The 24175-nt window shown below is 39.8% G+C and overlaps 2 protein-coding genes across 4 annotated transcripts in view; one reads left to right on the top strand and one right to left on the bottom strand.

Moving 5' to 3' along the window:
* Nucleotides 1–4434, top strand: part of LOC133621448 (zinc finger protein 687a-like) — a 48405-nt gene extending 43971 nt beyond the window's left edge. For 2 of the 3 annotated variants that reach the window (XM_072915586.1, XM_061983507.2), the window contains one exon: nucleotides 1948–4434. In XM_072915586.1, coding sequence (XP_072771687.1) covers nucleotides 1948–2544 — 597 coding nt within the window. In that variant the 3' untranslated portion in view covers nucleotides 2545–4434. The remainder of the gene's footprint in view (nucleotides 1–1947) is intronic. The other variant, XM_072915585.1, reaches the window with a different exon arrangement.
* Nucleotides 4435–9892: 5458 nt separating this feature from the next.
* Nucleotides 9893–24175, bottom strand: part of otoa (otoancorin) — a 53188-nt gene continuing 38905 nt past the window's right edge. The window contains exons 15-20 of the mRNA XM_061983508.1: nucleotides 22178–22327; nucleotides 18256–18398; nucleotides 18058–18194; nucleotides 17890–17987; nucleotides 17669–17822; nucleotides 9893–10330 (exon numbers count right to left, since the gene is read on the bottom strand). Coding sequence (XP_061839492.1) covers nucleotides 10248–10330; nucleotides 17669–17822; nucleotides 17890–17987; nucleotides 18058–18194; nucleotides 18256–18398; nucleotides 22178–22327 — 765 coding nt within the window. The 3' untranslated portion in view covers nucleotides 9893–10247. The remainder of the gene's footprint in view (nucleotides 10331–17668; nucleotides 17823–17889; nucleotides 17988–18057; nucleotides 18195–18255; nucleotides 18399–22177; nucleotides 22328–24175) is intronic.

Below are 24175 nucleotides of genomic sequence, written 5' to 3'. Positions count from 1 at the left end.
TGAAGCGGAGTTCCACATAAGAAACAATGTAAACATTAAAAAGTGTTTCTAGCCTCGACAAAAGTCCATATTTTAGTAAAAGAATGCACACTTTAAAAGACACTAATATATATATCAAACAAACATAACAAGAAGGTAATGGATTAACCATCTCCCTATTATCAAAACAACACAACACCAAGCTGAAGGCGCATACACACTAAAGTCCCTTTGGTTCTCTCAAAAACGTTAACAACCTTATTGCTACAATAATAATAAAAAAAGTAAAAACTTTGAAGCAAGGAGTGGCGTGAGAGAGAGGAGGGTCAGTGTGTTACTGTTCCGAAGGCGAGTTCTCTTTTTACAGAGGTTCCCTCTCCTTTCTAAGTCTACAATAAGCATTTGGCTTTTTTGGACCCATAATGAGTAGGAAAAATACAGTCAACAAAGCTTGGTGGATAGCACTGAGATATAATAGACTGCATAAAAAGGATGTGACGTATGGGGCTCCGCCTCTCCAAAATGGCCGTGCCTTGTGTTTATTGTACTGTACAGGAAGTGATGTCCCCAAAATGGCAGTGCCCCAAGGCTTCCAGCGGCACACAAAATGAATGAATGAATAAAGCATTTTTACACCGAGACATGGTTTGCACACAGAGGCATACAGTAGGGAAGGGATTCATATGACCCCATTCCTGGGTGGATCTTGCGTGAGAGGAAGGTGGGGGTTAATCATTTTGCAATGCAGGCTGCTGAAAATGATGGAAAGCGCCACTCTACATAGCAACTGACGCTGTGGTCAAGGTTGGATTTGCCACACAACACATCCTGAGATATTCAACACTCTAGCCTCGTCTGGCGGATAAAGTGGATAGTCACCCCCCCAATTCATTCCATTTACCGTATTTTTTGGATTATAAGTCGCTCCGGTGTATGTGTCGCACCGGCCGAAAATGCATAGTAAAGAAGGAAAAAAACATGTATACGTCGCACTCGAGTATAAGTCGCATTTTGGGGGGAAATTTATTTGATAAAATCCAACACCAAGAATAGACATTTGAAAGGCAATTTAAAATAAATAAAGAATAGTGAACAACAGGCTGAATAAGTGTACGCCATATGACATAACCAACTGAGAACGTGCCTGGTATGTTAACATAACATATTATGGTGAGAGTCATTCAAATAACTATAACATTTAGAACATGCTATACGTTTACCAAACAATCTGTCACTCCTGATCGCTAAATTTGATGAAATCTTCTTCCTCGTTGTCGCTCCTGGTATGCGCAGCTAGCGTCCTTTCTTTCTGCTGCTCGATTACCGTTTTCTGCTGCATATTTCACTACGTCCAACTTGTAATCTGCAGTATATGATTTCCTTTTCGGTGCCATTTTTGTTCAGCCCTTGTCAGTTTTTATAAGTTACCGCCAATGTAGAAATGATCCATTTTAATAGCTACGGCAGTAACATATAGCATATAGCAGTTAGCATCCCATGACCCACAATGCACTTTTGCCATGACCCTCCCCCGCCGAATTCTTATTGGTTGACGTGTGTGTGACGATTGCTGACATTTTGCTTTGTCTCTTTCGTGAATTAGATAAATAATATTATTTGATATTTTACGGTAATGTGTTAATAATTTCACACATAAGTCGCTCCGGAGTATATGTTGCACCCACGGCCAAACTATGAAAAAAAACTGTGATTTATAATCCGAAAAATACGGTATGTCAGATAAACCGTGACCTTCTTACTGTATTTGGCGCAATCTAAAAGCTCGTAAACCGAAAAGTTCGCAAATGGAGGGGTTTGTAAATCGAGTTCCACTGTATGTTCCCTAGTCAAAAAAGTTTGAGTATCCCAGCTGGTATCAATCAAAGCTCAGCAGTATTTTGTGTAAAGGCAGAGTTGTTGATGAATTTGAATTCAATAAGTGTCAAATGTGAAATGAGGTCATCTCAGCAGGGAGCCACAGACGAGGCAGACAGCTCCTCGGAACTCGATGGCACTCTGATGACCCGCCGTGGACGCAGAGCGGCTGTTAAGAAGGAACACGAAGGCGAGTCTGCTCCTGTGAAAAAACTGCGACCCTCCTCCGCTCCAGCCCCTTACTCTCCCCCGGAGTCCGGCTTCCGCTGTGCCCCCTGCGGCTTCACCACAGAAGACCAGTCCACTTTCCTGACGCACATCGGCCAGCATCAAGTAGCCGCGGAGGGCGGCGCCGGGCAGCAGTGTGTGCAGTGCGGCGCCTGCTTCACTTCCACCTCCTCGCTTTCACGCCACCTTTTTATCGCCCACAAAGTCAAAGATGCAATCTCTGACCAACAGAAAACTCCCGCCTGCTCCGACTCCTCGTCTCCTCTCAACAGCAGGAACCTTAATGAGGATTCTCAGGGTTGTCCTGCAGCGGCATCGCCGTCCTCGCTTACAAACACAGAGAAGGAGGACGGCACTTTGAACTGTAAGGTGTGCGGTAAACACTTTGAGAAGGCCACCGATCTGAACACGCACTTCAGAACTCACGGGATGGCTTTTATCAACGCAAGAAAACCAACTTAGACTGTGAGTAACTCTCAACAAAGTGCCTTATTTATTGATGATTTGTGGCTGAGCTCAATTTCAACCAAATATTGCACACTCAGTGTTTATGTAAACAATCAGAGATGTTGGCTTTAACCCAAAACAAGACACTCTGGATCTGAAACATTTTTGGGCGATACGGGAAATGTTGGTATCGATTTGATACCAAGTAAATACAGGGCCAGTGATGCTGGTGCAAGTTTTTAATCAAAATGTTTTATTTAATTATTTTGTGTTACATTTTATGATCACGATTATAATCATATTAAAGAAAATATGCAGATTTTAGGCAAGCAACAAATTTTATCTACACACTTATTTGTGAGCAGTTAAACAATGTATAAACTAGTGCTATTACTTGTCTTAATCAGATTAATCACACACTTTTGGATTCTGATTAATCCTGTTTAATCTCTGTAAATCCCCTGCCTGCAAAATTAAAAATTAACTCTAAAAAGACCCCAATATTTTGACACAAATGCAATTTTATTATCAGGATTTCTCACAGAAACATTTAAAAAAATGTTTTACTTGAATGTGCGTCAAAACCTGAGTATAATCTCAAATCCCATCAGAGTGTGTTTTGAAGCTAACATTTTCCCAGAGCACACCAGTCTGTTTCCTCAATCATCTTTGCACTAACGTATGCATTGACCTGATCACTGACCGTATAACAACTTAAGCTCTCTTTCAGGTAACCATCAACAGTTAAAGTAAAAGAAGCATGTGCAGTCAAAAAATTGGGTGAATAATCTGTGTTGATATATTATTAATGTGATAATTTTTTAAAATTAATTACATGTGTTAACTCATTGAATATGACAGCTTTAATATAAACACAATATAAGACAACATAAAACAATTATCGCCTTTACAATTGTTGGAAAGCACACATTTTTATTGACTTTTCTTTCTCAAAGCCTTTGGCTTTTTGCCCCCAAATCTCTCCTCTGTTCAAAAATATATTCCCTGACTTTGTAAATAATATACCAACAGCAAAAAATGTAAACATATTAAAAACAATAAAGAAAGTGAAACATCTCAATCTCATCACACTAGTATCGATCCGATTCCTTATACTACCCTCGGGAGGAAATCGGATGCATAATACACCTTGTTAAAAGTGAACTTAAAGGGTTTCAAATCGACTGATTATGATGACAAAGTACTGAGATACAATATTACTGGAATATTAGATTTAGCACTACGGCCACTAAATATGGGCCCTAAACAGAATTTTTTGTAGGCTCCTATTTTCCTAATACACACTGATTTCACAATTAAAAAAATAATAATAATGTGAAACTAATTTTTTGAATTTTTTAATCAAACTCAAATATAATTTGATGCATGTTTTGTACTAAAACAAATTCACTGGAAATAATTCATGCAATGTATTTTATTAGTGCAAAAAACTATTTTAACATCAAGAAAAAATACATTTATAAACCTTCCAAAATTGTATTTCATTGGTACTCGAACCTATATACCTCAACCTTACAAGACAAGCATTAGGGCTATGCTCCACAGGAGCCAGTGTAAATATGAGGGACATTTTGCCAATATGTTCCTGTCCAAAACATAGCAGCAGGCAGTCAGGAATAGGTTTGCGGTAAAATGTCATATGAAGTGCCCTGTCATTCAGTAATTGACATACTGTATCTATCACATGCACTTCTTCGTGCATGTTTTGTGTTTAGGCGAGAGGGTTCTGTTTCGCACAGTATCTTTGAAGAACGCATCGGGTCTGTCGCCCATAGAATAAAAAGAAACCGCTAAACTAGCTTGTATAACTGTGAAGGTGACTGTTAAAAAATGTTTCCGTTAGACTTTGAGACTGTTCAACAGATAAATGTTCTCTTCTCCCTCTCTACAGCAGTGCTTGTCATTTATTCTCTGTTACGCAACATGTTGTGCCCACCACACTCTTGGCCGGAACTATAAACAGTATTATTTGTCTTAAAATTGTTATAAATACACCTTTGCATAACATTGTATCCTTTTTAAAAAAAAAAAAAAGAAAAAAAAAAAAGAAGAGACATACCTGTATACTGTAGATCAATTTACAACAGAGAATAAACTCTATTGGTATCGTTTTTTAGTCTGTGACAAAAAAGATTAAAAGTGGATTAATTGAAATTAAAAAAGAAATCCCTATTTAAACTATCAACATTTTTTGACTGACTTGAACCATTTGATACTCCATCCATCCATCTTCTACCGCTTGTCCCTCTTGGGGTCGCTCGGGGTGCTGGAGCCTATCCCAGCTGCATCCTTGCAGAAGATGGGGTACACCCTGGTACACCTCATCGCAGATAGACAGACAACATTCACACTCAGATTCACACACTAGGGCCAATTTAGTGTTGCCAAACAACCTATTCCCAGGTGCATGTCTTTGGAGGTGAGAGGAAGCCGGAGTAACCGGAGAGAACCCACGCAGTCACGAGTACAATATGCAAACTCCACACAGAAAGACCCTTGAACTCAGGACCTTCTTATTGTGAGGCACACACACTAAACCCCTGTTCCACCGTGTTGCGTCCATTTGGAACTGATAAATTAAATAAAATAAAATCAATAAATGCTAAAAAAAAAAATAATTAAAAAACAAACAACTTTTTTAGGTGTGTCTAATGCTGCGGGTAAGAGTAGCACCAACATTTGCATTTCAAAATATGGAAAATCTTCTGGGAAATTGGTAAAAATGTGGGATTTCTCTACACCACAATAACTCGCCATCTACTCAATTTTATAAAATTTTATAGCAGTTTCTATATTTATTACATTGTAAAGTTTCCTGGTGAGGAACCCTGAAATTTTGTGAACATTTAAATAACAATTGTGGGATCTTTCACGTAGCTTATGTTTGAGACATTTTTCAAGATGGCTGGCATAATTTCTACCTGAATGTTACAGAAAGTATGAGAATGTGTGAGCTACTGCCTGCTCTTCTTAATTTATGTAATTGTATTTGTCAAAATATTTACACAATGTTTGTATTTTTGGCAGACATATCTTTTCTGTCGTCTTCATCTCCATCCATCTCTGTCGCCTTGTTATTTGAATGAATCACGGACCATAAAATTTGCTGCGCTTCTATTACGAACCCACGCTCCGAGTGTTGCAGGCGGAGGTTTGTCAAGCGACTAAACCGCTGCATTAGCAAAAACAAACAAAACGGCACTGTAAATTTACCGGCAAAAGTTAAGGCTTTTGACAGGTAAGCAGAGGCGACATTAAAAGGAGTGAAGGGGGGCGGCCGTGGTGAGATAAATGCTCTGTCAGATATCCAAACATATTTGGGTAGAAGTATTATAGAATTATTAAATGTTTTATATAATTATTACAAACCCCGTTTCCATATGAGTTGGGAAATTGTGTTAGATGTAAATATAAACGGAATACAATGATTTGCAAATCATTTTCAACCCATATTCAGTTGAATATGCTACAAAGACAACATATTTGATGTTCAAACTAATACAACTTTTTTTTTTGCAAATAATCATCCATCCATCCATCCATCTTCTTCCGCTTATCCGAGGTCGGCTCGCGGGGGCAGCAGCCTAAGCAGGGAAGCCCAGACTTTCCTCTCCCCAGCCACTTCGTCCAGCTTCTCCCGGGGGATCCCGAGGAGTTCCCAGGCCAGCCGGGAGACATAGTCTTCCCAACGTGTCCTGGGTCTTCCCCGTGGCCTCCTACCGGTCGGACGTGCCCTAAACACCTCCCTAGGGAGGCATTCGGGTAGCATCCTGACCAGATGCCCGAACCACCTCATCTGGCTCCTCTCGATGTGGAGGAGCAACGGCTTTACTTTGAGCTCCCCCCGGATGGCAGAGCTTCTCACCCTATCTCTAAGGGAGAGCCCCGCCACCCGGCGGAGGAAACTAATTTCGGCCGCTTGTACCCGTGATTTTGTCCTTTCGGTCATAACCCAAAGCTCATGACCATAGGTGAGGATGGGAACGTAGATCGACCGGTAAATTGAGAGCTTTGCCTTCCGGCTCAGCTCCTTCTTCACCACAACGGATCGATACAGCGTCGGCATTACTGAAGACGCCGCATTGATCCGCCTGTCGATCTCACAATCCACTCTTCCCTCACTCGTGAACAAGACTCCGAGGTACTTGAACTCCTCCACTTGGGGCAGGGTCTCCTCCGCAACCCGGAGGTGGCACTCCACCCTTTTCCGGGCGAGAACCATGGACTCGGACTTGGAGGTGCTGATTCTCATCCCAGTCGCTTCACACTCAGCTGCAAACCTATCCAGTGAGAGCTGAAGATCCTGGCCATCTGCAAAAAGCAGAGACCTAATCCTGCAGCCTTGACTGCGCCTAGAAATTCTGTCCATAAAAGTTATGAACAGAATCGGTGACAAAGGGCAGCCTTGGCGGAGTCCAACCCTCACTGGAAACGTGTCCGACTTACTGCCGTTAATGCGGACCAAGCTCTGACACTGATCATACAAGCAGCAGACCGCCACAATCAGACAGTCCGATACCCCATACTCTCTGAGCACTCCCCATAGGACTTCCCGAGGGACACGGTCGAATGCCTTCTCCAAGTCCACAAAGCACATGTAGACTGGTTGGGCAAACTCCCATGCACCCTCAAGGACCCTGCCGAGAGTATAGAGCTGGTCCACAGTTCCACGACCAGGACGAAAACCACACTGTTCCTCCTGAATCCGAGGTGCAAATAATCATTAACTTTAGAATTTGATGCCAGCAACACGTGACAAAGAAGTTGGGAAAGGTGGCAATAAATACTGATAAAGTTGAGGAATGCTCATCAAACACTTATTTGGAACATCCCACAGGTGAACAGGCAAAATGGGAACAGGTGGGTGCCATGATTGGGTATAAAAGTAGATTCCATGAAATGCTCAGTCATTCACAAACAAGGATGGGGCGAGGGTCACCACTTTGTCAACAAATGCGTGAGCAATTTGTTGAACAGTTTAAGAAAAACCTTTCTCAAGCAGCTATTGCAAGGAATTTAGGGATTTCACCATCTACGGTCCGTAATATCATCAAAGGGTTCAGAGAATCTGGAGAAATCACTGCACAATCCCTCAGGCTGTACTGCATCAACAAGCGACATCAATGTCTAAAGGATATCACCACATGGGCTCAGGAACACTTCAGAAACCAGAAATCAATAACTACAGTTGGTCGGTACATCTGTAAGTGCAAGTTAAAACTCTCCTATGCAAGGCGAAAACCGTTTATCAACAACACCCAGAAACGCAGTCGGCTTCGCTGGGCCTGAGCTCATCTAAGATGGACTGATACAAAGTGGAAAAGTGTTCTGTGGTCTGACTAGTCCACATTTCAAATTGTTTTTGGAAACTGTGGACGTCGTGTCCTCCGGACCAAAGAGGAAAATAACCATCCGGATTGTTATAGGCGCAAAGTTGAAAAGCCAGCATCTGTGATGGTATGGGGGTGTATTAGTGCCCAAGGCATGGGTAACTTACACATCTGTAAAGGCGCCATTAATGCTGAAAGGTACATACAGGTTTTGGAGCAACATATGTTGCCATCCAAGCAACGTTACCATGGACACCCCTGCTTATTTCAGCAAGACAATGCCAAGCCACGTGTCACATCAACGTGGCTTAATAGTAAAAGAGTGCGGGTCCTAGACTGGCCTGCCTGTAGTCCAGACCTGTCTCCCATTGAAAATGAGACCCCCGGACTGTTGAACAACTTAAGCTGTACATCAAGCAAGAATGGGAAAGAATCCCGCCTGAGAAGCTTAAAAAATGTGTCTCCTCAGTTCCCAAATGTTTACTGAGTGTTGTTAAAAGGAAAGGCCATGTAACACAGTGGTGAACATGCCCTTTCCCAACTACTTTGGCACGTGTTGCAGCAATGTGACATTGTTAACCATCTTAATATCGATCACATTTTTTTGCAAAAGCAGATTTATACTTATGTCATTTAGTGGATTAATAAACATTGTCATAATTCAATTCAACTTAAAAAAAAAAGAGCCAAATATTTTGACACAAATATAATTCTATTTTCAGAAAATCATGAACAGACAATTTTTAAATGTTTTACCTACATGTACGTCATATTTTTTTCTTTGCTCAAAACTTGATAACAGTTTTGTCTAATGTTCAGTCAGGTGTATTTTGAAGTAAAGTCCGAGTGTCCTCACACATTTTTTGGATGCACTAAATCTTTAAATCATCTTTAGATAATTACTTAAATGTGTCATTGAATAATTATAATTGGAATTAAGTACATAATTGTGCTATAAAATGTGTCAATTTATTTACTGTACAATTAAATTAAATCATTTAGTAATTTAACTATTGATTTTATTTATTTCAGGTTTCAATTATTTCATGAATTAATTATTTGATAATTTTATTTTTTAGTTTAATGATTTCATTATGTAATGATTTATTTAATTATTTCATGATTTGGACTAGATTCCTGTAAACCCCGCCCACTTGCACGTGACAGGCATCTTGCACCAACGTAACATTCATGCTCCAAATGACTGAATGCTGTTACTGTAATATTCATAGTGTGGAATCATTGAAGCTAAAAGCTACCTATGACACACTTATAAAGTGGAAAGTTATTTATACATTGGAACCTTTTTATGTTGACCAACTCATCAAGTCCTGATCCGCCATTTTTTTGTTTTTAAGCTGACATCGATCGCTTTTGTCGAAATAAAAACCTGAGAGCCAATTGTGTCATTATTGGCTGAGTTTGACATCCATCGATCCATCCATTTCCTACCGTATGTATATTGAAATCAATAATTAAGTAATAGCAATTGTTAATGAAATAATTATTGACACATTTAAGTAATTATCAAAGTATTTATTTAATTAATACATTTTGTCCAATTTGACCCTCAATAAGTTTTGGTTATGTCGACAACTGCTTATGTCGAGTTAGCCAGTCCGGTTGCCGACTTAAACGTGTTCCACTGTTCTTTCTGACTCGTGATGTTTAAGCAACAAGTTTTATTTCCCCATGTTTTGTAGATTCATAGAAATATACATTTAGAAAAAGAGACTTCAGATAATTTTGTAATCACAATCAGTCACTGTGTTGCAGACAGCGAAAGAGGATTTGTGTACATTTGTTTGAACATTGTGTGAATTTGCCAGAATATTTCTGAGCCTGACAAATAGACTCTTAGAGAAATATCTCTTTCGATATGTTGTTATTATTATTATTATTATTATTGGTGTAGTGACTTGTGCGCACTTGTGATTATTGTCTCAGGAGGTCAAATAAACTATTTAGCAAGATGTCAAATATGCTGAAAAAGGAAAACAAATAAATCTGGCACATTGTCATGCAATTTATTGGTTACATTGGGCAACTAACATTCTAATAGGGATGGGCAAAGCATTCAGTTAAGTGATTATTACAGGGGAAATAGAGTGCACTACACTGCTGCAACCGGTAGAGGCACTGTTCAGTCTGCACAGCTTCTCCGGCAGCATTTTCTGGCATGGAAACAAGAGTTCAGAAACTTCTAAGAGGTCTTACCATCCAATTATAAATGGATGTCACTTAATTGATTGTAATGTTAATTGATGTTTATTCATTCGCCCATCCCATTCTATAATATGCTTTTCTATGAATATAGTTTTCATCTTCAACAAATGTAACCAAGGCTGCGAGTTGTTCTCCCAGTGATCACAGTAGCAGGAATCCCACCAGGAGAACCAGAAGTGGCTTGATGAGGGCTGAGATCCCTTCTGTGTTCACTGAAGGAGCTCCTGGATATCAGAGAATCATCAGAATACATTTCAATAACAGCTACTAAGGTAGGCCAGCTCTTTTATTATGATGGAATAGAATCCTTGTTTGTCTTTGTATGTCTTACAAACAACAAAATTAGTCGTGCAACGCCAAGCGGTGCTTAAAATGTCAGTGCGCCTTATAATCCGGTTGCACCTTATATATGGACCAATATTGAGCCACAACAGGTCTTGCAACGGTTTGGTGTATATATATATATATATATATATATATATATATATATATAGTATATACGGTAAAATGAAGTCGGCGACTGCTTACCGTAGAAGAAGCGCTTTAGAAGAAGCGCTTCTTCTTCTACGGGGGAAAATGAAGTCGAGGGCTGCTTACCGTAGAAGAAGAAGCGCTTCTTCTTCTACGGGGGAAAATTAAGTCGACGGCTGCTTACCGTAGAAGAAGAAGCGCTTCTTCTTCTATGGGGGAAAATGAAGTCGGCGGCTGCTTACCGTAGTTGAGAGACCTATACTTTTTGTAAAGACCCAAAAATGGCTCCTATTAAGAGACACGCTTACGACGCAGAGTTTAAACTCAAGGCGATCAGTCACGCAGTAGAACACGGAAATAGAGCAGCAGCGAGAGAATTTAACATTAACAAATCAATGGTGCGGAAGTGGAGGAAGCAACATGATGACCTTTGCCAAAGAAGACTAAACAAAGTTTCCGAGGGAACAAAGCGAGATGGCTACAGTTGGAGGACAAACTCGAACAGTGGGTTGTTGAACAGAGAGCAGCAAGTAGAAGTGTCAGTACAATCACTATTTGTTTTGTTGACATTCCCTTTAGCGCAGCTCCATCTAATGGATGCATAACGTAACCCCAGCCTTTACTGTAGCGTCTCTTCTATGCGCCTTATAATGCGGTGCGCCTTATATATGAACAAAGTTTTAAAAGAGGCCATTCATTGAAGGTGCGCCTTATAATCCGATGCGCCTTATAGTGCGGAAAATACGGTAAGTGTCTTATGTCGGTCAATATCTACATTGGTATTTTTTTTATGAATTATCAAAAATAAGGACCAGGAAAAAAAATTAATGTAAACATTTTATTTTAAAAATGTAACCTTCCTCTGATTATAATCCCCTCAGATATCAAATGTCACAACCGTGGAAAACACTCAATGTAAACAAAATTCTAAAATCACATTGAACACTTAAAAATAATATCTTAAATCAGACTTGGACAAAATACGGCTCGCTGGCCACATGCGGCCCATTAAGATTTTCAATCCGGCCCGCCGGACGTTCTACATAATTATTTTAGACCTTTAACATCAAAACTGTAGCCGCCATTATGATGTGCAGTGCTGTTTTTAAATGACCGTAAGTCTTGAACTATAGAAAGTGTTTCAATGGTTGAAATGTGCGCTTTTGAGTATTATAGGAGTTTTTACGGTAATCTACGTCGCAGCAGCTCAGACGAGGAACATACCAGGGTGGGCGGGGTTTGTTTTCAGAGCAGCCAGCCTGAAACGCGTGTGTCAGAAACACATTTTTACAACCAATATCTGCCTAAAAGTGATAATATATCATATTGAAAGTGTTTATTACTTTGCACTCATATTTTGCTGTTTGTTATATTGTTGTTGTTGAGGAGCGATGTTTATATGTTAATATTCAGTGTTTTATTGCACATAGTCAATATTGTAAATCCCACTTTCTTTATTTTAATGTGCATTTTTGGTGTCCCATTCAGTAAAAAACTGTAAAGTTCCATTCCGTGTTTTTGAGGTGGTCTGTTTTTAGAATCGGACATTGTGACTTTTGGTATTAGTGTTCCTGAAAAAAGGGAACCAAACCCACATACTGTACAGCAGATTTTTACAGCTAAATGTGTACGGTATATATAATTTATACACACATACACATTGGCTCCCCAGACACATTTTTTCTCTCAATGTGGCCCCCAAGTCAAAATATTTGCCCAGCTCTGTCTTAAATGAAGGTGCATAAATAAGGAATGCTTAATTAAGTGTAACAAAATAGTGAACATCTAAACACAGAGAAACCTGCAGGTTTAGTGCCAGGAAGTTACTGTGCGCTAAAGGGTGAGCGCGGCTAAGGTGCTGTGGTATTACCGGTCTTGGTGGGGACGAGCGCCTTGCATCATTTACAGACCACAACGGTCTGACTACATTTGTCCGCCCTGAGATCGGAAGGTTGTGAGTTGAAACCCCGGCCGAGTCATACCAAAGACTATAAAAATGGGAACCATTATCTCCCTGCTTGACACTCAGCATCAAGGGTTGTAATTATGGTTAAATCACCAAAAATGATTCTCGGGCATGGCCACCACTGCTGCTCATTGCTCCCCTCGTCTCCCAGGGGGTGATTAAGGGTGATGGGTCAAATGCAGAGAATAATTTTGCCACACCTAGTGTGTGTGTGACAATCATTGGTACTTTAACTTTTTAACCTTTTAGAAAAAAATCCCCCAAACTGCCCTACTGTCGAGGTGACTTCCAGTTTTATCCACAATTTCTTCACTCTCTGCAACACTCATTTTTAGTTTCTTTTCTCACGCCATGTTGAATCCAACATGAGACCTGAAGATGGCGCAACCAAACGTGATAGTTAATACTGTTATCTGATTGGCTATCAGCGTGTCACTCCCACTGATCAGTGGTAACCTGCGTTGCTCGGTTACCAGAGAGCGAGTGCTTTTGTTCGTGCAACCAACCTTGCCACGCAACATCCAGTTTCTTCCGACTCAAAGGAAAAAAAAAATTAACATTTTATCAAACACATTTTGTATTGATATCGATTACATTTCTATCTAGATATATTTTGATATTGTTTTATCGCCCAGCCCTAGTCTCTAGCAATGTTCCTCGCTCGGCTGTGGTGATAAAAAGCAGGAGTGTCCTCCACGGACAATAGCTGGCATCCATCATCTTTTAGCTGCTTAATGTATGAATTTAGTTAATTTGTTCCAGGGTGAAAATGTCGCCATCATACAAGCTTTATGAAGCAACATTTATAGGTGAAAAAACCTACCGGTACTGTTAATGCTAATATACAAAAAATAACTTAGGTTTCTGTAAACCCCATTTTTCGTATGATTTGATTTTTGATATAAAATGTCAATAAAATTATTCCACCTGTTTTTGTTTACTGTCTTGGTTATCGTACGACAAAACATAACACGTAACAAACCAGCGTGTCAAATATGTGTTTTGGTCAACCTTTGGGAAGCACTGATTAGCTATAGTCCCAAATTGAGCCGAATATGCAACATTATTTTTGTCCTGGCGGATCATATTTTTATTTTTACCTTTATTGAAGACTCCTGTTGGCATAGACAGCGATGAGCGGAGAGGGAAGGTGGAGAGCCATGTGGACGCCACCGCCATATTTGGCTAACAGTTAGGCCTGGTCCGATAACTTTTATTGTCCCACAAATTATTGCCAATAATAGCATTATTTTGTGACCAAATTCAGCACTAATGTAATCATAATATATAATAATAAGGCAAGTAACCATTTAAGACAGAGGTGTCCAAACATTTTCCAGCGAGGGCCACATAGAGAAAAATTAAAGGATGTGAGGGCCACTTTTATACATTTTGTATATGAAAAATACTCAAACCAAAACGATGTAAGTAAACATATGCTAACATTTGAAAAAAACTTCTACACCTTAGCTTTGTATTATAGAAAACAAAGCAATAAAATATTAATGATTATTTTAATAATGATTTTATTTGTATTTATGTAACTGTGCTCTAAAGTAAGCTTGTATTTACTATTATTGCTAATATACCGTCAACTGAAACACTTTTGAGAGCTTTAGTACAATCAAAAACATATCACGTCTCACAAAAAATGTGTACACTTTTTCATCATGACAGGACACACGGAAATCATCAAAGACCTTAATCAGTAAAACGCTCAGGTTGTCGACCATTTTGGTTTTCAGGTCCCATTTTTGGAAGATTTGGTCCCGTTTAATTTGTCGTAGATTTTTTGTTCTAATTTGGGACTTGTTTAGGCCAATAAAAACCGAGCTGGGGGCCGCAAATGGCCCCGGGCCGCACTTTGGACACCCCTGATTTAAGAGGATATCAAGTTTTATTTTTTGTTAGAATTGTTTACATTGTTCTGTAATTGGAAAGTACATAACTTTATACTAAATAATACAAAAATAAAATAAATGGACTCATCTCTGCAAGCAAAAATGTTAAATATTGAACACCTTAAAGTGCATTTTTATCCTTGTTGGAAAAACTGACGTTTTTTTGTGGCCATCACGGCATTCTCGCTCATTCGTCCGTGTTGATTTGCTCATATTGCCCATCTGGTTTGAAGCGGAAATATTACCACAACGAACATTGTAATGTAACGGCTTTGTATATTTGTATTTTTTCCTCTTAATTTTTGTTACTTTGCAGAACTTCCCAATAGCAAGTCGCAAGTAGCGAGGCAATGTCCATGAATCCTGTTTGTGTAAAATGACTGCGTTCAGTTAATTCTACTGCTAAATAGGTGTGCTCAGGTGCTGAGGGCGATGCACAGAGTGAGACCTCTTTCTCCCGGTTTGAAGCGAGAGGTGGAGAAAACAAACACGCACTTGTATCGTTTGAAATTTATCGTTGGATTACCGTATTTTCTGGACTATAAGGCACACTTAAAATCCTTATTTTTTTCCTCAAAACTCGACAGTGCGCCTTTATAACCCGGTGCGCCTCATATAAGGAATAATTCTGGTTTTGCTTATCGACCTCGAAGCAATTTTATTTAGTACATGGTGTAATGATAAGTGTGACCAGTAGATGGCAGTCAAACCCAAGAGATACATGTAGACTGCAATATGATGGCAATATGACTAAGCAAACACCACCAACATTTTATATGTTCGATTGAAACTATCGAACATTACACACGGCGCTCAAAAATCTATCAAAATGTTTTAGTATGACTTTGGTAAGCTATGAAGCCGCACTGCTTGATAGATTGTCGGCGCATTAAACATACAAGTATTATTATGGTATGTGTATAAGGTAAGACATATTATCTGGCATTTTGTTTGGTAATATTAAGCAAAAGCAACTTTTCTTACGTTCTGGTACCTGCTGGTCTGTATTTGGGATCTGCATAAATCCTGAAAAATTGTGCGCAGCCGCCTTTGTAGCTCGTGCCGACACTGCAGTTGATAAGCTTCTTATCTTTCTCTATCTTCTTGTTATGGGACATTCATCCTCCACTGTTGCCATTTCTATTATAAAGTAGTGTAAAGTTATTACTTATATCCGTCGGTAAACTCGCCATGAAAGCGCTAAAACATACCAGTATAGTGAGTTTACATTATTCACCCAAGGAACTTTAGTTATTAGAGGGTTCCGGTTGGACGGGTTTTCACGGGACACATTTCCTGTGTTGCTGTTTACGGATGAGGAGATGCTATTCCATTATTGATATAAGTGAAGTCCGATTGTCATTAAAACAGTTAGCTCCATCTTTTTACACATTTTCCACCCCCATCCTTGCACGCTACACCACTACAACAAAGATGATGGAGAAAAGACGCTGCTGAAGGTGAGCCACGTAAATAAAACCGCCCACAAAACGGCGCATCTGGAAGCGAATTGACCAAAGAACCACCATTAGATGTTATGTAGAACACAAGGAAGTGTTTTCAATTTAAAAAAAAAAAAAAAAAAGACTCCTTTAAGCGCCTTATAATCCGGTGCGCCCTATGTTCCGGAAAATTGTTGGCCCAGGGGCCGTATTTATCAAGCGTCTTAGAATTACTCCTAAGAAGTCTGCTAAGAGTTGACTTATGAGTAAAGAAATTCTTTGCTGAAAGCTACACTTAAAAGTTAGTTATCAAGTGTCTTACTCACACTTTCAGCGAAGTGTAGGACTGAATCTTAAGTGTCACACTCAGAGCTGAATTACGACATTACTATGTGCCGTAAACGGAATTTTAGGTGACGTCATTTCTGTGTCCATAGAAATGACCAATCACAGAAGGGAATCCTTGTCTAGGAATAAATAAATATCTTAGAAATATTTAAGTGGACAATGGGAGTGTATATTTTGACAATAAACTACAAAATAATACAAAACAAACAAACAATATTGGCAATGAATCAAAAATAAATGTTTCCTTTTCTTTCCAATTCATTTTCCCAGTGGCGAGATATCGAAGCATTGTGATGACCTTTAGTTCTGCTGTGAAAGCTCTGCTGCGTGATGTTGCTGATGAGATGACGCCCCTTATTATATCTGTGACAAAAATAATACCCGCTCTGTCTAAACGATACTGTTTGATCAGCTGCTCGTCATCAAACAAAGCCAGGACATCCTTCCGCTCCCTGAACGTTCGCGCACGTCTCTCTCGCCTCAGTGCCATCCCCCGCTGGCAACTCCTAACCACTTAGGACACCTCTGAAGGTCTCTTAAATATCGTGGAGAGTAGGAGTGATTCTTAGACTTAAGAAAGTTGATAAATAGCTTTTATTCTTAAGTTTGAGAGTAGGAATACATTTCGCAAATTCTCAGGACTTAAGTGTAAAATGGCATTCTAAGACGCTTGATAAATACGGCCCCAGACCTACAAGTTTCTCTTTGAATTCAACAGTGTTTCTCACATTCTTTACCAAAGTGCTGGCACTAACATCTTTTTGGGGCCAAAAGTGGCTTAAAGCAGTGGTCCCCAACCACCGGTACCGGTCCGTGGATCGATTGGTGCTGGGCCGCACAAGAAATTTTAATAAAAAAAAAAATAAAAAAAAAAATATATATATATATATATATATATACATACATTTTTTTTAATTTTTTTTTAAATGAAATTAACATAAAAAACACAAGATACACTTACAATTAGTGCACCAACCCAAAAAAAACCCCTCCCCCATTTACACTCATTCGCACAAAAGGGTTGTTTCTTTCTGTTATTAATATGTCTGATTCCTACATTATATATCAATATAGATCAATACAGTCTGCAGGGATATAGTCCGTAAGCACACATGATTGTATTTTTTTATGACAAAAAAAAATAAAATTGTGTGGGACACATTTTCAAGCGTTGACCGGTCCGCAGTTACAAAAAGGTTGGGGACCACTGGCTTAAAGCACAGAGACCAACAAGTTGGATTTTTTTTTGTGTGTGTGTGTGGGCATTTGATTTAATGGAATAACATGCGGAAAAACGGACTAGTTTGTCCGAACAATAACTGAGACGGTTGGGAAAATTTTTGGTTGAAAAGCAAATCATTTGAAAAGTGGAGTTAATGAACAGCGAGGTCATTTTGTATTGTGGTCATATTAGCAATGGTTTGTGCTTCACACCTGATGGCATCTGAATTGCAGCACTTTGCATTTCCCCGGACTCGGCCCTCGCCAGGGCGTCCATTTGCACATCTGTAAGAGCAGCTAGCTGTCCTTTGGTTACCATGGCAGCGTTGTCAGGACCAAGGGCCTCTAGTTGGGCTACAGAGAGGGCCTAATGTTGGGCGGAAGTAAAAAGTAGTCAGAATTTAAAAGTAAAGGGTCAAAGATGGGAGACTCACAGCTATGTTATTTGGATGAAGGAGTGGAACGCTGCTCTGACTAAAAAACATCATGACGGATGGATCCAAAGACGCCAACTGGTGTGCATGCAAGCCAGCTGAGGGACACACAAACAAGTTCCAAAGAGCGCCATCTACATGAACAACAAGGTCACGCAAACGTCTCACCAATCATGGTGCCCACTTCAGAGACCGACGCCTCCGTCCAGCTGTCTGGACGTCCAAAGGCAGACAGCAGAACCCTCTGGAACTGCTGGGCAACGCTGGGCGAGCAGCGGATGTCGTTGATGGAGCCCACGGCGTCCCTGTGAAGAACACAGTTTAGTCAGCTCAGCATTTTAACACTGCTGTCCATCCACCTCCAACCTGAAAGCAGCTACGTCCAGTTGGGAGATCTCATCAGAACTCAGACCACACATGAAGACATTAAGAGCGGCCATGTCTGACGCGTCCAACTGCTCAGCTGACAGGTTGTTGCGCTTCGAGACACTTTTCCACACTGAATTCAGCTGAAGGTAGCCCACAACAAACACAAATAAACATGATGAATAGCAAGCATCATGATGAATACTGGATATCGACTGTAATTCTCATTGTACATTACATCCTCTTATGGAGTGAAAAGAGGCAGCACTCATAGAGGATCTTTGACTGGCATTTTTACAGTAGGCCTTAAAAGCGGCATAGCACTGTTATATAGAGGATCTTTGCCTGGAATTTTTACAGTAGGCCTTAAAAACGGCATAGCACTGTTATGTAGAGGATCTTTGACTGCCATTTTTACAGTAGGCCTTAAAAGCGGCATAGCGCTGTTACGTAGAGGATCTTTGACTGGCATTTTTAAAGTAGGCCTTAAAAGCGGTACAGCGTTGTTATATAGAGGATCTATGACCGGCATAGCACTGTTATATAGAGGATCTTTGCCTGGAATTTTTACTGTAGGCCTTAAAAGCGGCATAGCGCTGTTATGTGGAGGATCTTTGCCTGCCATTTTTACAGTAGGCCTTAAAAGCGGCATAGCGCTGTTATGTAGAGGATCTTTGACTGGCTTTTTTAAAGTAGGCCTTAAACGCGGCATAGCCCGGTTATATAGATGATCTTTGACTGGCATTTTTACAGTAGGCCTTAAAAGCGGTACAGCGTTGTTATATAGAGGATCTATGACCGGCATAGCACTGTTATATAGAGGATATTTGACTGGCATTTTGACAGTAGGCCTTAAAAGTGGCATAGCGCTGTTATGTAGAGGATATTTGACTGGCATTTTTACAGTAGGCCTTAAAAGTGGCATAGCGCTGTTATATAGAGGATTTATGACTGGCATTTTTACAGTAGGCCTTAAAAGCGGTATAGCACTGTTGTATAGAGGATCTTTGACGGGCATAGCACTGTTATACAGAGGATATTTGACAGGAATTTTTACAGTAGGCCTTAAAAGCGGCATAGCGCTGTTATATAGACCATCTTTGACTGGCATTTTTACAGTAGGCCTTACAAGCGGTATAGCGCTATTATATAGAGGATCTTTGACCAGCATAGCACTGTTATATAGAGAATATTTGACTGGCATTTTTACAGTACGCCTTAAAAGCGGCATAGCGCTGTTATATAGAGGATCTAACACTGGCCTTTTTAACAGTAGGCCTTAAAAGTGGCATAGCGCTGTTATTAAGAGGATCTTTACCGGCATAGCACTGTTATATAGAGGATATTTGACTGGCATTTTTACAGTAGGGCTTAAAAGCAGTATAGCGTTGTTATATAGAGGATCTTTGACCGGCATAGCCCTGTTATATAGACAATATTTGACAGGCATTTTTACAGTACGCCTTAAAAGCGGCATAGCGCTGTTATATAGAGGATCTAACAGTGGCATTTTTACAGTAGGCCTTAAAAGTGGCATAGCGCTGTTATATGGAGGATCTATGACTGGCAGTTTTGGAGTAAGATTATGTTCCTCTAGAAGACAGAAATGTCCTGCATAGAAACATGCGGAACATTAGCAGGTCCTGAAAAACATCAAAGTTGTCATTGGTGGATCTTTGACAAGTGTTTTTGTAGCGTGTCATTAAATCAGGCGTGAACTTGTCACATGGAGGATCTTTAATTAATGTTTTGTGGTTGGTTCTTAAAAACTACAGGTCACTCCTGTCACATATAAAGATATTTGACTAGCTTTTTTGCAGTAGGTCCTTGTCATATAGAAAAGTGGTCCCCAACCACCGTGCCGCGGCCCAGTACCGGTCCATGGATCGATTGGTACCGGGCCGCACAAGAAATTTAAAAAATGAATAAATGTTTTACATTTTTTTATTAAATCAACAGAAAAAACTAAAGATACACTTACAATTAGTGCACCAACCCAAAAAACCTCCCTCCCTCATTTACTCTCATTCACACTCATTCACACAAAAGGGTTGTTTCTTTCTGTTATTAATATTTCTGGTTCCTACATTATATATCAATATAGATCAGGGATACAGTCCGTAAGCACACATGATTGTATTTTTTTATGACCAAAAAAAAAAAAAAAACCTTACATTGTCGTGTGTATGGCCACTCGGTTTGAGGTGATCTTCTCAATGGTTGGTCAAAAGGCACTCATGTGACTACAGGGCACCATGACTGCTACTAACTTTGAGCTGTGTCTGCGATGCTTACTCTTTAGTTTTTCAACGTGTAAAAATACCATGTTGTGCAGCATGGGGCTGCTCCACCTGCAAGACCACAACCCAGAGAGAAGACATGTATGGGAAGTGAAGGTTCCCCAACAACATTACAGCGTCTTGTGCCAGGTAAGCGCACGACACATCTGTTTTGTTCAGGAGAGAACACACAGAAGGTAATACAAATAATAACCGAAGAAATTGGTAAATTTAAGAGATGGTTTGACATAAACAGACTATCTTTGTATCTCAGTGAAACTAAAATATTGCAATTAGATAACAGCAGAAAAGAAAATGAGTAAAGCACATTTGGGTGTAATAATAGATGAGAAAGTGACCTGGAAATCAAAGTGGCAAGAAATAAAGAATAAAACAAAATATGTTCTGGGATAGGCCCTAGTACCCCCCGTGACCCAAAGAGGGACAAGCGGTAGGAAATGGATATTCTTGACCAAAAATCACTCCATATTCTCTACTGCTCATCAGTGTTACCATATCAGAGTTATTGTGCAGAAATATGGGTAAATAACTACAGAAGTATATTTATTCACTTACCATGTTACAAAAAAGAAAGATCAGTTAGAATAATACATGAGTGATACATACAGTACAAATACATTGGAGGTAGCCACCACAGTTGACATACTTCACACACAAGCCATCATTTCTCTGTGATTGTTGGTCCAAACCTAATGAACATTTTGGCAAAGTGAGGGTAAAAAGTAATTTTTTTTATCGTTCTGTGTACTTTTTTAGGTTTATTGGACCAGCAGGAGAAAGGGTGAAGTGTCTTGCCCAAGGACACAATGGACGTGACTAGTATGACGGAAGCTGGGATTGAACCTGGAACTCTCAAAATTGCTTGCACGGCCGTGGTTCAATCAACCCTACTAAAGACAATGGCGGGGAGCTGGAGACTGTGCCTGGAGTCGGTAGTACAATTTGTATTCAAGTCTGTGGCAAGGGTAGCAGAGATGTACCTGAGCAACATATACAGTATTCACAAGGTCATCAGGAAGAAAGCCCAAATAATTATGCAATCTTAGATGATCAAAGCAACGTCTCATTCCCCAAGACAAAGTTCTCTGATGCCTTTTATAATCTAGAATTACCTCTCGCCAGCCCAGAGGCGATGCAGCCTACAGTCAACACCGTAGCTGCACTAGCTAGTCAGCTCTGTGATCACGGCACCGCTAACACGTTTGTCTGCGTTAGCGCTTATAATAACAATATTGCTAATACTTTGGTAATATTCAGGTCACGAGATGAAAATAGAGTATTGTTGGCGGTTTTCGGATGTTTTTTTAGAGGGCTTTATGGGCAGAATAGAGTACTCCCATGAGCTGCATTGTTGGCCACCTCGTACTTGCCGTATTTCACTTGTTAGAATGCATAAAATAAAATAAAAACGTGTTCTTATCTTACATAAGGATTGTGAATGATAGACAAAATTCCAAACAAGTGCAATTCCCCTTTTAGCAATAATAAACTTATTTTGCACTTGTGTGAGAGTTGAGATGATATTAAAACATTACCTGTACTGAAGTAGATGTTTATTTCTATAATTTGGTGTGAAAAATTAAGTTTGGATGCGTGGTCGTCATGATACTGTGATATTTCACCTGCCACATTTTCCAGTCACAGCGTCCGGTTTCCTCCAGCATGTCCAAGGAAAACGCCATCTTCTCCAAGTCCGCGTTGGAGAATCCCTGAGCGATACATCCTATCTGTGCTACAACGCTCTCGTTCATGTGAGACGCTTCACCCAGAGCCTGGACATGAACAACACGACGCTGCTGCTCAAATCAACATGATATTGGTAAAACACATTTTCAATTTTCTCTAATTTACAAAACCCAAAACCAGTGCAGTTGGCACGTTGTGTAATTTGTAAATAAAAACAGAATACAATGATTTGCAAATCCTTTTCAACTTATATTCATTCAATTGAATAAACTGCAAAGACAAGATATTTAATGTTCGAACTGAGAACTTTTCTTTTTTTTTTCAAATAATCATTAACTTAGAATTTAATGGCAGCAACATATTGCAAAAAAGTTGTCACAGGGGCATTTTTACCACTGTGTTACATGGCCTTTTTTTTTTAACAACACTCAATAAACATGTGGGAACTGAGGAGACCAATATTTGAAGCTTTTCAGGTGGAATTCTTTCCCATTCTTGCTTGATGTACAGCTTAAGTTGTTCAACAATCTGGGGCCTCCATTGGGGTATTTTAGGCTTCATATTGCACCACACATTTTCAATGGGAGACAGGTCTGGATTACAGGCAGGCCAGTCTAGTACCCGAGCACTCTTTTACAATGAAGCCACACTGTTGTAACATGTGGCTTGGCATTGTCTTGCTGAAATAAGCAGGGGCGTCCATGATATCGTTGCTTGGATAGCAACGTATGTTGCTCCAAAACCTGTATGTAACTTTCAGCATTAATGGTGCCTTCACAGATGTGTAAGTTACCCATGCCTTGGGCACTAATACACCCCCATACCATCACAGATGCTGGCTTTTGAACTTTGCGCCTATAACAATCCGGATGGTTCTTTTCCTCTTTATTACCCAGGACACGACGTCCACGGTTTCCAAAAACAATTTGAAATGTGGACTCGTCAGACCACAGAACACTTTTCCACTTTGCATCAGTACATCTTGGATGAGCTCCGGCCCAGCGAAGCTGGCTGCGTTTCTGGGTGTTGTTGATGAATGGATTTGGCTTTGCATAGTAGAGTTTTAACTTGCACTTACAGATGTAGCGACGAACTGTAGTTACTGACAGTGGTTTTCTGAAGTGTTCCTGAGCCCATGTGGTGATATCCTTTCAGTGTTTCCCCAGAAAATGTGTTAGTTAAGGTGGTGTCTCTCCAGGGAGAAGGGGGTGCGTGGGTGTAAGGAACAGCGTAACTCGGCCTGTCACCATCACGTCTCCATCTCATCGCTGCCACCACAGCCTGGGGGGTCAATAGACTACAGACTGTGGTGAAGTAGGCCGGCTTCATCGCATGAAGAAGCCTACAATTTTTGGTTGTGTTTTCCGCTCCATATGCTGAATGCCGATATACTATGTATATCTTAAAATTTTTTCCGTAAAGTAAAAACAATACACAAAACAGTCCTATTTACCTGATATACTAAGTATGTCATTATTATGACTTAGTAAGTCAATATTTTGACATAGTAATTTACTAAGTCAAAATAATGACAAAATAATAGGGGTGTAACGGTTCACAAAAATTTTGGTTCGGTACGAACTAAATGGTTTAGAGGTCACGGTTCGGTTCATTTTCGGTACAGTAAAAAAAAAAATTAAAAAAAATGTTTTGGTTATTTATTTACCAAATTTGTAAACAATGGCTTTATACTTTTAACATTGTGAACACTATAATAATTCTGCCCAGAATTAGAAATAGCTCTGTGTGTGATGGATGTGAGCCACCACTAGGCTGATCAGTGCAACAGCAGGCAGTCATGAATGCAAAGCATAACAATAACATACATTTACACACAGGGTCGATTGCCAGGGTTAATGTGGTCAACATATATCAAATAAAAACGAAATAAGATAAGGCTCAGAATGGTTTCTTAACAAAACCTTTCTACAAAT

This window comes from Nerophis lumbriciformis, linkage group LG21 (assembly GCF_033978685.3).
Source record: "Nerophis lumbriciformis linkage group LG21, RoL_Nlum_v2.1, whole genome shotgun sequence".
NCBI classification, from domain to species: Eukaryota; Metazoa; Chordata; class Actinopteri; order Syngnathiformes; family Syngnathidae; genus Nerophis; species Nerophis lumbriciformis.
This window is presented reverse-complemented; position numbering and strand designations above follow the sequence as displayed.